Source organism: Epinephelus fuscoguttatus, linkage group LG12 (genome assembly GCF_011397635.1).
Source record: "Epinephelus fuscoguttatus linkage group LG12, E.fuscoguttatus.final_Chr_v1".
In the NCBI taxonomy this organism is placed as follows: domain Eukaryota; kingdom Metazoa; phylum Chordata; class Actinopteri; order Perciformes; family Serranidae; genus Epinephelus; species Epinephelus fuscoguttatus.
In genome coordinates, this window is record NC_064763.1 from 24,446,138 (window position 1) to 24,461,656 (window position 15,519).

The 15,519-nt window shown below is 42.4% G+C and overlaps 1 protein-coding gene across 2 annotated transcripts in view; it reads right to left on the reverse strand.

Annotated features, from left to right (window-relative positions):
* The window catches only part of c2cd2l (c2cd2 like), a 30,464-nt gene extending 14,977 nt beyond the window's left edge, over positions 1-15,487 (reverse strand). The window contains exons 1-2 of one of the 2 annotated variants that reach the window (XM_049592378.1): positions 15,082-15,487; positions 14,381-14,821 (exon numbers count right to left, since the gene is read on the reverse strand). In XM_049592378.1, coding sequence (XP_049448335.1) covers positions 14,381-14,737 — 357 coding nt within the window. In that variant the 5' untranslated portion in view covers positions 14,738-14,821; positions 15,082-15,487. The remainder of the gene's footprint in view (positions 1-14,380; positions 14,822-15,081) is intronic. The other variant, XM_049592379.1, reaches the window with a different exon arrangement.
* Positions 15,488-15,519: the final 32 nt, after the last annotated feature.

Below are 15,519 nucleotides of genomic sequence, written 5' to 3' on the forward strand. Positions count from 1 at the left end.
AATTTCAAGCACGTTTGAAGAAGTTCATTGATCTCTGCTCGGTGAGAGTGAACTCACATATGGTACTTATCACCTCATTCACATGCTAATCACACAAAGCGATCCTTACAAATAAACACTGCCGTTTGTATCCCCTGCTGCAGCAACCTTACAGTCTCTGCAGGAACAGAAATCTTTCTTCAGGCAAACATTTTGTCAAGATTGTTAACGTGTGATTATTTTCTCATTCCAAAGGTCCACTTTTCGCAAGGTGACACTGTTACAAGGTAACTTTGGTATATTCCAACCTTTCATATTCAGGCTACGGCGTAGGGTACAGCTGCGATTTGACGCAGAAGTATAAATCTTGCTTAAGAGTGCTTGTTTTTGACACTGACAGGATCACATTGGCTGCAGCGAAACAGGCTGCAGTGTTACCACTTGGGGCAATTGTGCATCATCAATTTATGCCCATTGTAAGTGCTTGTGTTTGCCACTGACAGGCTCAGATTATTATTCTAAGTGTCTGACAACATTACAGAAAGGATCCCTACAGAGGAAGACCTTTTTGTTAAAAGAGTAAGATCCTTTTTGTTTAACCAGAAACAGCCCTGAACTACCATCATGATACACTCCAAACTCCATTTAAATAAAAAGTAATTTTAGTGTGTATAGAGTCAGCATATTTTCCACATCAAACTGGGTAAATTAAGGGTTAATTTCAATCAAACCAGAGTTGGTGATTGGTGGAACAGTGGAAGGATGAACCAGGACAGTTTGGGGGAGTTTTATTTTGCCTCTGTCAACTTTTAATGAAGTGTGTTTTACAGTGATAAAATTACTGTTTATTTAAATGGCGTCTGGTTGGTTTGATGATGGCGATTTCAGGGCTGTTTCTGGTCAAACAAAAAGAATCTTAGTCCTTAACAAAAAGGCCTGTCTCTGTAGGGATCCTTTCCATAATGTTGTCAGACACTTGAAATAACATTTTGAGCCTGTCAGTGGCAAAAACAAGCACTTATAGGGGACGTTAATTGATGATGCTCAATTGCCCTCAGGGATTACTTTGCAACAGTTTTCGCTGCTGCCGGCTGCAACAATCTCACTTAATGCTGGACCAGTTTAAAAAATTGTTCCAAATAGTCACTTAAACACAAAAACATAGGAAACAGGGTCCAGGCTGAAAAATACCGAAGTCAGCCTTTAAGTCTGAGGCAGAAAATTTAAATGAATGAATAAACTCTGTTGTTAGGTCCCATAATGTGTATGCCAACAAACATGAGGCTATTCAATTTACCATGCATGGCAAAACACAACTATGGTTTAAGCCCAGGCCGCTCTGTGGATTTGTGCGCTCAGATGAACAGTGCCTGAAGATACTGGCAAAAAAATTACAGCATATGTTTGACCAAAGGGTTGCAACGAGTGCATTCATGTTAATATGAGCTTCTGTGATAATGTTAAAGTTGTGGATTCCCCTCTCTTGATCAGACTGCCTTAGCCTTACAATAGCATCCATTACCAAGACTGCAGCAGTCAATGCTTAGTCATGCTCACAGCCGAGCAGCTTTTACTGTATGAGTGTTGGACTTGGTAGACATCCCGAACAGAAGGAATTAGTCTCTCAGTTGTAAGAAAAGATTCACCAGAACCGTGGCAAAACCAGTGGCCTACTATCACAGTGTGTGTGTGTGCCAGGGGATCTGTTTCAATAGACGGCTTTAACTGGCTCAGGAGATGCAAGTGAGAGAAAACAAATCCCCTATTGTCAGGGCATATGTTCCTCTAGGTCCAAGTCCAATCGCTATCAAACACAACAGTGGAGGCGGGGCAGAGGTGGGAGGATGATATAACAAAGTTTGCGGTGTGTGTGTGTGTGTGTGCAGACGCATGTGTGCGTGTGTGTCAGTGTTCCAGCCAGAAGGGCAGAAAGCCAAGTGCAATGCTGCAAGCTTCCCTGGACCAACACCACAGCCACATGACTAGGGTGTACAACCGGCTGTGTTTACTTCGGTTGGCTGGAGCCTCTAAAACGGCTCAGTCACCCAACCGTTCATTACATCCAAAGTGCAGGACGAATATGATGTGATGCATTTCAGATAGAGTGGGGTTAGGTAAACCCATTAATCACAATGTTCTGATTGTGTGCAGCTCATACATGTGCATCACTAAAGGTTTGTGTCACTGCAGTCAAGCCCCGCTGGCATCTTTGCAATAAGGTAAACTGGAGTCACTACAATGTTGAGAGCAAGTCAAGATGAAAACAAAATGCTGTTACATTTTTACATTATTTTACCCATATTTTTATGGCAAACATATCATGCTAGAGCAAACACTGTAGGGTTTGGCATTGAAAATAAAATCTGGCATTGAAAAAGGAAACATTGGGGCACCCATTAACTCACCTGGTAGAGCAGGGGCCCCATGTACAAAGGCTGTGTCCGTGGCACAGCGGCTGTGGGTTCGATTTCAACCCAAATAAAGGCAATAAAGCCCAAAAAACGTCTTAAAAAAGAAAAGGAAATATTAATATTAAAAAACAGCTCTAGTGAGAAACTAATCACAATATTTTTGCACCCTTATGTGTGATTTTTTTTTTCTTCATATCACTTTTGAAGGACTGCAGGTCAAGGAGAGCTATTGTCTTCTTAGTATACGATTTATATTTATGTCACACTCTCCTTGCCCCCTCCCCTCAAACTCCTTCCCTCCAAACCAAAACAGACAGAAAGGTGAGACTTAAAAAATAAAATAAAAATTTCAGCATTAAAAAATTGACAAAAAAAAAAACGTCATGACGAAAAATCAGAATATCGTCATTGCAAAAAATACCAAAATAAAATAAAATAGCTTTAATGCCTGTGTTTAACTTTACAGTGGCACTTTTTTCACTGCCAGTGTTGCCCGTTCTCAATGCTAACAGTGGTTCCCAACTTGTGGGACGCAGTCCAAAACTGGGTCGCGAGTCCATTCTAAATGGACCGCGTGACTGTAACTGTGTGTCAAGTTATTTTCTAAGGGGAGACTTTTTACACATAATTTCATTAACAAAATGGTTTCAAGTTTCAATTACAGAAGTTAAACTTTGTTCACCCAAGAATAACCCTTCCATTTTCCTTGAAACTGCAGTATTTTCAGAGATGGTTATCATATCGTGAAAATCTCATACTGTTGCAACCCTAACTGTCACTATGATGGTTTAAATAGAGACAGGAAATATGGGGAGACAGTGTGGCTTATGACCATAGACGATATATGAGTATGTACATCAACATTTATATACATAAATATCCTCTTTATATACAGTCTATGAATACGACATCCAATAATGTCTGTCCTGTCTATGTGGTACATATAACCACTAGGCCACCAAACGCCTCCCAGTATTGCAGTTTTCAAGCCTAAAACCCCTCCAGTCCAGACCCAAATTTACAACACGCTATAGTGCATTTATGTGAAACATGTTAAGCCATGACAAAGACAAAGTGACAGTTTTATATATTTTTTTTCCAAATGTCTTAAGGACACACAGCAGCATAGGCTTGCCAATGTGTGTCAGTCAAAATCTTGCATGCCTGAGAGAAGGTTGGGTCAATTTCAGTCTTTGCTGTTTCTGCGGTCCTCTTACGAATCACTTTCTGGGGTTAACTATAATCTCAACAACATATATTTTGGTTTTACCATAGTGCTTATTTAACATTTAGAAGTGAACATACATGGAAGTTAGAGTGATGCAGCTGTCACCCAGTGTTTAGGTCAATCATGTGTCTGAAATCATATTATTTTCTTGTTTGATTCTTTAAGGTAAAGCCTTGAATATCAAACTGCTTTATGGTTTTCTTTTCCTTAAAAGGGAATTTACTCAGACGTTTTGCATCCTTTGGCTTCTTAGGTAGCCATCTGGTGCTCTGTGGTGTTGTGTATCCTCCTGGCGGAGGCTACAGATCTCATTTTGTCATGGAGAGGGGAATGCTGGCAGCATAACCTCTGATTTGTCCTTGTGAACCACCACTGTTCAACCGAGTGTGTATGTGGAAGGTATTTCTGGAAAGAGACAGTTCCTGAGGACATCCACAGTGTCACTTCAGGTTTATCAGAGTCAGCCCCTTTGGGTCCGACTGGCTGAATGCCTCTGAAAAGCATGTGGGTCAACCAGAAATACACCCCCCTGTGGCTTTTGTTGACCCTCATCTTCCTTTCCTGTCTTTTCTGTCTGTGGCGTGTGTCTCAGGTTCAGGCTACGAAAGGGCACACACTTTAAGGTGTAGAAAAAGCTATTTACAAACAAACATCTCAGGCTCATGTTTTGGAATTCAAAACATTCAATATATTTCGTCTTCATACACAAACACACTGGTTTGATAAGTTAGAATGACAAAACATTTTTACCATGCTAGGGGTGCAGATGAGGGGATGGCAACGTTTTTTTAGCAATGTTAGCATGCAAACACTCAAAACAACATTACCCCAGAGACAGGTGATAAACCGAGACAACCCGCTTCAAATTCATTTCCTGTATCTGTATCACATGGGTTTTGCCACTGCCCCGCCCCTTTAGGAGACTAGAAGAGCCCTGAGTCCATTCATTACAGGTTATGAACGTTCCCTTCGCCCCATAGTCACTAAAGTAAATACTGGGCCCATATTTCACAAGCCCCAATCCTTCTAGACATTCTGACATGGAAATGGCATTTTTTCAGGCAGAATTTGAATTTCGTACATCCACAAAATGTTTACGACACTTCCAAACAAAGGTTTGTGGGGGAGAGATGACCACACCCACTTAGGAGACTAGAAGTGAATACCATTTCGTTTCATTGGCGCAGCTTGTAATGGGTTATCTTCTGTTATAGAGTATCTCTGACTACCTGCTAGTATGTTAGCAGTGTCTTTGTGGGCATGTTAGCATGCTTATGTTAGCATGTAGCCTCACAGAATGTCGTATGCTCTAGTCTTGTTTTACAGCAGGCTGCTGAAATCTATAAACCAATCCAGTTATGCATTGTGATTTAGTAGCCATGTGGAGTTTTGTCTTTACAGAAATCATGACTGGTTACTCAAGATAATCCACAGACTTTGTTGTGAGCAGTTTCATGTAGGAACTATTTCCTTTCTACTGAACTACACCCACTAACTGTATCACCGTGCAGAAGGAAGTGTGTATCTACTGCTAGCGCACCTAGCACCACTGAGCTAGCTCAGCCGAGGAGGACGCTATTATGGGGCTGTAAACATGCCACATCTTTAACCGCCTGGAAACCGCGAGGTGGGTGCTACTCTTGTGCCTTTTCTGTGCCAGCATTCAAGAGCAGCAAGTGTTGCTAAGCAACCTCTACAAGCACCATATCATAGTCTATTCACCTGAAAACCTGAGTGCAGAGCTGATCTTCTTCCAGGCGCCTATTGTCTGTGGGACTGATGTAAAACTCTGACAGCTCTGCACTAAAATGATCAACTTCTTCTCCATATTTATCACAGACTGATATTTACAGATGAAGAGGAAGATATCTGTCAGCTGTGACAGGTTGGTCCTTGTCACATGATATGCAGTGCACACTGCTGCATTCCAAAAGTTTATCTCAGGGTGCTCAGGAATGCGTGCACACCATGATGGCATCACTCTGGCGATTGAGCACGCCTGCCGTGCGTCTTCATTAAAAACAATGAACTTCAGGATGAAAAAACGCGGCATGTGTACGGCCCCTTGATGTGTACATCGCGCTGTTACAAGCAAGGCAAGGCAAGTTTATTTGTAGAGCACAATTTGTACACGAAGTAATTCAAAGTGCTTTACAGAACAAGAAAATGCATTAAAATCACAATACAAAATAAAAACATAAATAATCATTATGAACCTCTTGTTCATGAACAGATGCACGCTTCCTCCTGCATGGTGATACGGCTGGCGGGTGTTGTTCGTAACTCACACCAAAATAATCTACACAGATAAATAATGCTACAGGTAGGAGGAAAAATCTGGCTTCACTTCACAGTTTTTTAAGGTACATATAATATTAGAATAATACATAATGCCTGTCTCTATTTTAAAGTGACGGGGGTGGCTGTGGCTCAGAGGGTAGAGCAGGTTGTCCACCAAGAAGATCAGCTGTTCAATCCCCAGCTCCTCCAGTCTGCATGTCGAAGTATCCTTGAACAAGATATTGAAGCCCAAATTGCTCCCAATGGCTATTCCATTGGTGTGTGAGCGCATTAAAAACTGAGCAGGTGGCACCTTGTATGGTAGCCTCTGCCACCGTGTGTGTGAATGGGTGAATGTGACTCATAGTGTTAAAAGCACTTTGAGTGGTCAGAAGACTAGAAAGGCACTATACAAGTGCAGGTCCATTTAAATGCTGAGTCAAAGGAGCCACCTTGTAGATTAATGCCTGTCACAGACAGATTGTACAGTAAATTTTGGGTCATTAAAGTAAAACTGTCCGGTGAATTGGAATTTCATCAGCTGATGTTAGCTTCCTGCACAGTCATTGCCAGTGAGCGCTGAGTGCTTAACGCTCCCTGTCGTTAAAAAAAAAAAAATCTACTTGAGCATAATCACAGGGCATTAATCATCTACCGGCAGCTCAAAGTGAGAGAGGAAAAAAGTGAACCGTGGCCTCAGGCTAATCACCAGGCTGTTTATAATTGCAGATCTTGAATGGACAGGGAGCTTCCTTTCCTGCAGATGCACACTCGTATGCTCTATTAGTCCTCCTCTACCACCCACTGAACCCAGTGACGATGTCTTGACATCATGTGTCAGCTGCAGATGCACACGCACAGCCCGACGATGCTATTATGATCTGCTGTTCTGAAGAAGCCAACCAGTCCAGTCCTTCAAGCCTCCTCCACAAACATAATCCAGCCAGAGACATCTGAATAGCTCCATATCAAGCCCGCCTGCCAAGGCAAGATTATATCCAGAGGCTTCGGCAGTAATGCTTCAGCAGACAGACATTTTCTCTGGATAAACAACTGAGTCATGAAACAGGCTGCATCATGGGATTAAGGTGCAGGGGGTGCTCTTTATGCTGCTGAACAGATTCAGGTGTCTTTAATGTCTCAGTTTAAACTGCTCATGTTAATATGCAGATCATGCTTAGGGCTTGGGTTTTATGCACATTAACCTTTGGACGCGTACAGTGTGTTTATTGGTATACAAGTTAATCTAGTAAACTGGTGACTCTGTGGAAATCACCACAAGTACGTTTGTGTTCATGCAGCAGGTGGACATCCATATACTGACATTGTTGCATTTAAGAAGCTGCAATGAAGCCTCAGGCCACATCCCAGGATTGCAGGGACATATGAAGAGTTAGAAGGGGGAGAAGGCTTTAAAATTGTGATGAACCCAGATGCAACACATGGCGAGGGCTCTGCATTTCACCCTGGGGTTGCAATTGTCTCCTTTAATCTATATCTTGAGAAAGGCACTCACCCTCTCCCCAGCCGATATGAAATCATATTATATTTCTCTTGCATGGATAAAATACAAACGTCTTGACTAAATATCTTCAAGGAAGAGGCTGAATGAGCCACTGTCACTAACACCAAACATAAACCAAACTGATGATGACTTAGTCTGTACCATTTGCTGCTGTTTACTGTATTTATGTAACAATCCCCAACCTTCCTGTCAGGATTCAGCCCCTTGAAGCATTTTTCAGTCTCCTCTCGTTGTTCTGAATCCTGGACTTCAGGGGTCAGGGTCAGGTCTCCCCTCGGGACCGGGTGTCGTCAGACAGCATTCTGATGACGCTCAAAATTAGTGAGACAGCATGAGCTGTTCTGTATGATAGCAGCATTTGGTCCCACATTGAGTATTGGAGGGGTTTTGGCTTACGTCACCCTCTGCTGCAGTGAGCAGAATATCGACGAGGACAGCCGAGCCAGACATCGGAAATGAGTGTTATCCGAAACTACAGACAGTGACCCACTGACTCTTAAGAAATCTTCCTAATAAGATTGGTAGAAGATTGCGCAGAGGTACAGCCCCATGAATACCAAATACCCACAGTGAGAGGTGTTATCAACAAAAGTAAAAACCCTCCTTTTGTGATTTCTACTAAAATATCCTCAGTGCTCAACTGTATAACTCTGAACAGCTACACTCAGTGAGTGACTGGAATACAATACGATGTGTCATTTGTGCACAAAGCACAGGTCCTGAAATGAATATCATGTTTCACAATGACCCCAAGAGCAACTTGGTTCTAAAAGCCATTATGTGTATAATGCTACAGATAATGGTGAGAAAATGAAATAAGACCCAGGAGGTCCACTTAGAGTGTTACATCCTTCACTCCCTTGTCTTTGAGCCAGATGTCAAAAGTCTTACATGAGTGTTGCCCATCTATGGAAAGCCAGGAAGACCAAAAACCCTGCCTAACACTTACAGAAATATGAAAGATGGCTATGATGATATAAAATAGAGCTGTGCCAAATACCGTTTTTTTGGCACCGAAAATTCAGTGAGTCATATCTGGATTAATCAAAGCTTTAACAATGGGGTTGGGGTTTGATGAGAGATGGTAACATAGGTCTGACTTTATCAAAACATTAGCTTGGGGCGGTGTGGTGGTGCAGTGGTTAGCATTGACGCCTCATAGGAAGAGGGTTCCTGGTTAGTGCTGGACTGCTGGTGACTGACGTTAGACAAGAGTAGTCTAGTCGGAGTCACAATACTATCACTATAAGTTTAAATGTCCTTATCCCAATGTTGATGTATAATAAAAAAGAATTGGGTGTATATATATATATATATATATATATATACATACACAGTAGGGACTGCAGGAGAAGTTGCTAAAAGGCTGAGGCTGAGCCTTGTTAACTTGTGACATGCCAACAAAAGATTCGCTGAGATCCAAATTAAGTTACAAAATTCATTACTGAAAAAGAATCAGCTAATTATAATGCGCACAAACTTGTACTCAAAATGATCACAGAGATGCTGTTAGTGATTATGTGTGTCATCTCTCATACCCATGTGACCCAACTCTCCCAATAGCCGCAATCACAAAAAAATAATAAATGATAATATCGCTAAACACTACAATACAAATACAATACAAAAATATTAACCATCCCAAAACGTATTTATCTTACAACATTCATTCCTTTCTAAATTAATTCATGGCTCCCACATTTATATACACAGATCACTGAAATATTGATCTGTATGTTGATTACCATAGCAACGATCAAAGCTTCTATGCATTCGGGTCAGCCCTAATATAAACGATATGGCATGCTCTATTATATTATTCTCGACAAGAGAGCAAAAATGTTTAACTAGTTTTCATCATGTTTTGTCAAATAGTTGCAGATTTTTTTCTGTAAATCATAACAAGTCAATCATTTAATGATTTCATTAAAGATATTGGATATTTGTATCATTTTTTTATGTAATGTGGAAACATTTGAAATAATTTTTTTTCTGCAAAATTTTGGGTTTCACAAGATTTTGAGAATAACAATTACCAGGAATACAATAAAAAGCCACTGTAATGCCTGACCAAACATAACTGGGCCTGCAGAGGAAAGTCTTTTGCTGAACCTTGTTCTTTGCGCCAACTTTCCGTACGGGCTCATTCCACTTGACTTAATTTGGATAAATTTCGACATAATTATTTAAAGACCTCTGTCAGCATCAATCTTAGATGCCGCAGAAGTACTTAGGTTAATGCTATAAAGGATTTGCTTGCTAATCCCCTCATGATGACACTGAAGCCGTATCTTCGTGCTGTGTTCCTACAGTGAAGCTCATGTTTTGCCGGATATAGAAACACAATCAGGAAATGCAAGTTCGAGGAGAACGTGAGTCTTTGTGACCAGAGTTTGGGCCAGGTGCTCCAGTGTCTGTTTTCAAAGTGGCCAGGGCAACATGCCTGGCAGGTGGCAGGTGCTTACTGCGTGTGAGAGGCAAAGAATGCGATGTGACTCGCTTGTAGCCACTTAATACTTGACATATCTCCACCCACCCCCACAGCAGGTTTTTCCAGACTGTTTTTTGAGGGAGGAGGTGAAAAGCCAGAACAACAAGCCAAGTTACCACTCTGATTCTACACAGTACAGACAAAAGGACAGAGTTATTGCTCTATTATAACATAACACCATAATAATGAACCCTTTGGAGACCAAATATGTGACCTTTAACTTACAAGACAAGGGCACTGTCTTAACTCAACAGGCCACAGTGGCTCTTGGACTGACTCCTGGAGGTTTATCTGTTCAAAACATGTCTGTGATTTATTATTTCAGTATCATTTTCAAAGTTTCATTAACAAACTCACAAGTGATTTGCATACGCCCGAGACACATTTAGAATAACAGACTGCTCTGCACACAGACACAATGACTAACAGATATTTTATTGTGATGAATGAGCTCAGGAGGCTTTGGCACACACTCTCAGTGCACAAACTTAACACCACATGGACAGACAGACGTGGACTGCTTGTCTCCGTCTCCTCCACCACTGACACACTTACCCAGTCTAGAGAATTATCTGACAATACACACATGTACTTCACTACTGCCCAACAGACGCCTTCTATCTACTGGGTTCTAGAAGAAACGTTTGCCTAAAGGTCATACCGTCATAACAGATCAAACCCACGGAGCTGCACGAAGGTCTAACATGCAAAAAATATTCATAGCAATCCCCTAAAATTTCATTTCTAAGCCTTCCTCCTGTGTTTAGTGCAGCCAAGTGGCTATTAAATTACCAATTCTACTAATTCTAGGTTGTATTGTCATCCATTTTTCATGCTGTCACCTAGAAACTCCATTAATCTTACTCTCACTAAACACCCCAAAGTTCAACCAAGGTTCACTCCAGTGTTGTGGAGTTTCTTAGTAACTGAGAGCAACGAAGGTCACAATGGATCAACTAATTAAGCCGATGTAAGATAACTCAGCTGGCACGCTCCGAGTAACTGCCATACATCAGAGAAGCAGTTGCAAAGAATCCCACTGCTCAGTTCACTGACCTCTCGTTGCCAGCGAAAAAATACTTAACACTTTGATGAAAACAGATACAGCTGGCGTAACGCTGCATACCAAAGCATATGTGGTATGCGGAGAAAATGCATACAGAAGCTTAGGCCAGGAAGGATTCACACGGAGATGACTGAGCTCTAACTACAGCGGTTTATACAGGATATTGGAGTGTACACATCACAGGACAGACTGTCATGTATCCTTCTCATAGGAGGCATTGTCCTCTGCATATTTAATGAAGGTCCTTAAGAATAACACCAAAAAATAGTTTGACATTTGCAGAAATAGGCTTCTGCTTGCAAAGACTTGGATGAGACGATTTTTGGAACTCTCATATTTGTAATAGTATAGCTAGAGCCAAACTGTTAGCTTAGCTTAGCATAAAGACTGGAAACAGGGACAGAGCTAGCCTGGTTTTCCCCAAAGGTTAAATAATCTGCCACCGGCACATCTTAAGAGCTTTTCCAAAAATGTCATAGTATTCCTTTAAGATTTGCGTGAGCTATACAGTTAATCATAATCATGACATCAATAACTATATTTTCAATATGTATACAATAGGGATGTCAACAGTCAACCGTTAAATGGTTATCCACCGAGAATATTTTTTTCATGCATGTTGCTCAATTGGTAATTTCGTTACTTTTTAGTCCACTGCACTGCACACCAGCCTGGTCAGTGCCGTTCATTTGGCGATCACCGCTAGTAACGCCATCCTGGCCCAACAGCATTGCTGTGAAAACAATGTGCCCACCCTCTTGTTTCCCCCCAGTTTGCCCCAGTGTAAAAGCAGCTCAATTTTGAGTGTCAGACTCCATTAAGCACTTTAACTGTTAGCTCTGAAAGTGTCGTTAGCAGTGTCAACACAGCTATTGCTGCTAACAATGCTAAAGGAGTTTTGCGGCTCAAAAATAAGCCGCTTATCACAAGGGAAACATCGGGGGAGATCGAAGGGTGGTCACCATGGTTCCTCAGTAACGTTGTCCTGCCACCAAGATGGCGTCACCACTGCAAATGAGCCGTGCTGCTAGCTAGCTCCCGCACAACCCAGCTGGTGCGTGATGCAGAGTGGCCAAGGCTAATGTTTGCTAACCAGTGGAAACCAGAGGGTGGGCAGTGGGCACTATGAATGTGTTCAGAAATACTCACTCCAAGTGCTGGAGCGCACTCTGGAACAAACTGACAGTTCATAAATTTGGAGCATGTTTGAATGTACTGCCTTGTTATTCAGAGCACCACACTCTCAGAGCAGCAGAGCACACTCTGGCACTCTGTGTGGGGAGACGGAGCAGCAGAGTGCCAAGCAGAGTGAATGTGTGAACAAAACCATTCCAGACTGGATTTACATACGCACCCTAAGTTTTTGCAAGTTAACACAGCTAGCCGGCAGTCTTGTCAGCAAAGCCGACAGAAAATAAAATACAAGGCGAGACATTTATGACACAAAAAATAAAAAATTTCACCAGCTCCAAATGGATGGCACTTTGAAATGTGTGCTAAAGCTCACACAAAGTCAGTGGAGCATCGGACCAAAACAAAAACCTCTTGTATTTTACGTCATTTTGCGTTTCTTTTTTCCTTAGAAATTAGGTTAATCGGTTTGTCACAGGTTAATAGATGTTGGGCTATCGAAAGCAAAATTAATCAAAACTGACACCCCTAGTATAAAATATGGCAAATCCATGCAAAAACACATGTAAAATACTGTGAAACTTCAATTAATAGCCCGGGTTATTATTTGCTTCAATCACTGAAATCAACAGGCCTATATTTGGGACAGGCCTTTAACTGCTTTCACACAAAACTGTTGCTCAGCAATGATTGGGAAATGAAATCAACCTGTTCATTTATACTAGTATGGATATTACTCGTATAAAAGTTAGGCTTCAGATTATGTATCAGTTATGAATCATTTATTTGATCTAGCTCCGACAGACAGCGCATCAGAGAGTGAGTGAGTTACGTCACCTGGCATACACTGCTTTATCCTGTTAAAACAATACTCACAACTTGGATTCATTTTTATGATTCCTTTGATCTGAGGACCCTACTAAAGGACTAACGGAATATAGGTAACTTACAGGGTGATCGAGGAACAGACACATAACTTGAGGTAGCCAACAACCCACTTTGATACATCCAAAGAACCTCTGTTAAAAAATATACTGCTTGGCAACCAGACCAGGACTCTAATTGAGACAGGCTTTTAATGGAAGTTTTATGGTAACTCATCACTATATTGATAAATAATACTGAATTATGGCCCAGGCACAGTAACAAGTGTGCGGAACAATGTCATTTTATTTTTATTTTTACTCGTGTCTATTTTTTAGCTCAAAAAAAAGGCAGATTTGAGCAAGTCAGACATCTTTCCAATCTAAGTGCTACACAGGCAAAGAGTATCTTGTTAAACAAGCTGCGACCTCCTAATTGCATCATTAGGCTGAGCTCCAAGTATATTTTTTCCCAAACCAATATGCAACATTTGCACCATAACTGAATCCCTCCAAAGTGTTTGAACATCTGAGGGGAGGCTTTCAATCAGCCATGACCCTTATGAGTCAGAATGGAGTGCTGTGTGTGCACGTTCACTCTGTGGATTGATCTGACCCCTTTAAACTCCCCGCCAACTCATCTTTCATTCAACACACACACACACACAAACACACACTGTTTCTGAGTGGGGGGTGTGTGTGGAGGCTCCCTCTCCTTTTCCAGTGCTCATAGGAAACATCTGACTGCGTGGCAGACTTTGATTCAGACAGATCAAAGGAACTATTTGAAAGGAGAAAGACCTTTGGAAACTTATGATAATCCTCCAGCATGTGCCAGACGACCAACTGTCTGGAACACTCGCCGAACTGAATCCAGTATTTCTGCGTGAAGCAGTTACCTGCTGCAGTTTTAACACAATTTAATTAACTTCAGGTTATGAGTTGCAGGAGAGGTGAGACAGCCAATCTTCTGTCTTGAGCAGAAACACAGATTTTGCCTCTTCCCACTGCGATCAAACACATCCATTTCCCCCCACAGCCCGGGGTATCAGACTATTTTTATGAGGTGTGGGTGTTCATACTGTGGCTACGCTGACTGGTCTTGCCTCTCCGCTCTTATGTGCATTGATTCAGAGCTGTTACGCAACGCTCTGCCCCCCATCCTCTTACCGATTAGACACTCCAACTCCCACACCTCCACCTCCCTGCCTACACACACTTCCAGCGGACATGGGCACACTGCTGTATCAGCCCTTGCTTAACTATTAATGCCTCTGCTTAGTGGAGTAACCTAAGGCGTGCTCCTTTACACACTGCCATCATGTTTATTCAACTCTCCTTTGCATTATGATTTGTGCAGCATCTCCTCCTGTTTATGGCGTCAACACCTCACATTAACATCTTACCCCGTGCCTGCAGGCTTGCTCGTTCAGAGCTTTGACCCAGGTTCTCTGCCAGTGCTCCCTGAAGGACTTGAAGGACAACAGGGACATCAACAAGCCTTTAACCCCGGCCTCAGACGCAGAGCCTCCATCCCTGCCTGTGCGGAGCTTCATCAGGAAGCCCCACACACCTCCAGCCTGGCTCTGGTGGGGCTGTGTGAGGGAGAGCTGCGGTCCTCTCCTCTCCTGCTTGGCTGTCTTTCTGGATCTCCACAGCCGCAGCACGGTCAGCAAATACTGGAACAGCCATCCCAGCACAATGAGCAGGGAAGTTAGGAAGAGACCCACAAGGCACAGCCAGCCCAACTCCTGGAGCTCCATCACCGTCTCCTGGAGCCTCTCATATCACCAGGTCCAGATGGAAATATCAAGACTGTCAGTCAGAGAGGATCAGCTCCCTGGAGCCTGTGAGTGGCAGCAGGAGACAGTCAGTCATCTTGATTCAAGGAGCACTAACAAGTTATAACAGAGGAATTACACAGATACACACAGACATGGCTTGACTTAATATGCATGTTTAAAATCACGTTAAAACACAGCCTGGGTGTTCATGCAGCCAGTGAGCTGAAGCCTGCGTTAACGTTACGTAGATATCAGAGAATGAGTCGTGCATTAGCAGAGAGGACGATACAGCTTCATCTATTGAAGCCTGATAACAAACCTACCGTTTAACTTAAAGGGTCCGAGCTGCAGGCTGCAGGGAACCGAAAGCAAGGCATTGGTAACATGAAGCTGGCTTCATGGCGATGTGCTGCCGACAACAAATGTGTGTGTCCCATCTCCGAGTCATCAGCGGTGTTCAGACTGATGTTCTTGTTTATCGATTCAAAATGAAACCTCCTGCTCGCTGTAGGTGCTTTACAGACTCCGGTGGGTTTCAAACCTCCGCTGCTCGTACACTCCTACCTCTGTAACCTCTCTTCAATGATGATTTGACAAAGAACAGCAGTGGCCCACAGGGGGCGCTGCAGCGGAGCAAGGCAACAGCAGAACGGAAGTGAAAGGGAAAGCCTTCAAAATAAAAGCAGGAAATAAAAACAGACCAAATAAAATATGCATACAGTAAAACACCAGTTCACAGTGTGTCACTTTGATTTTAGTAA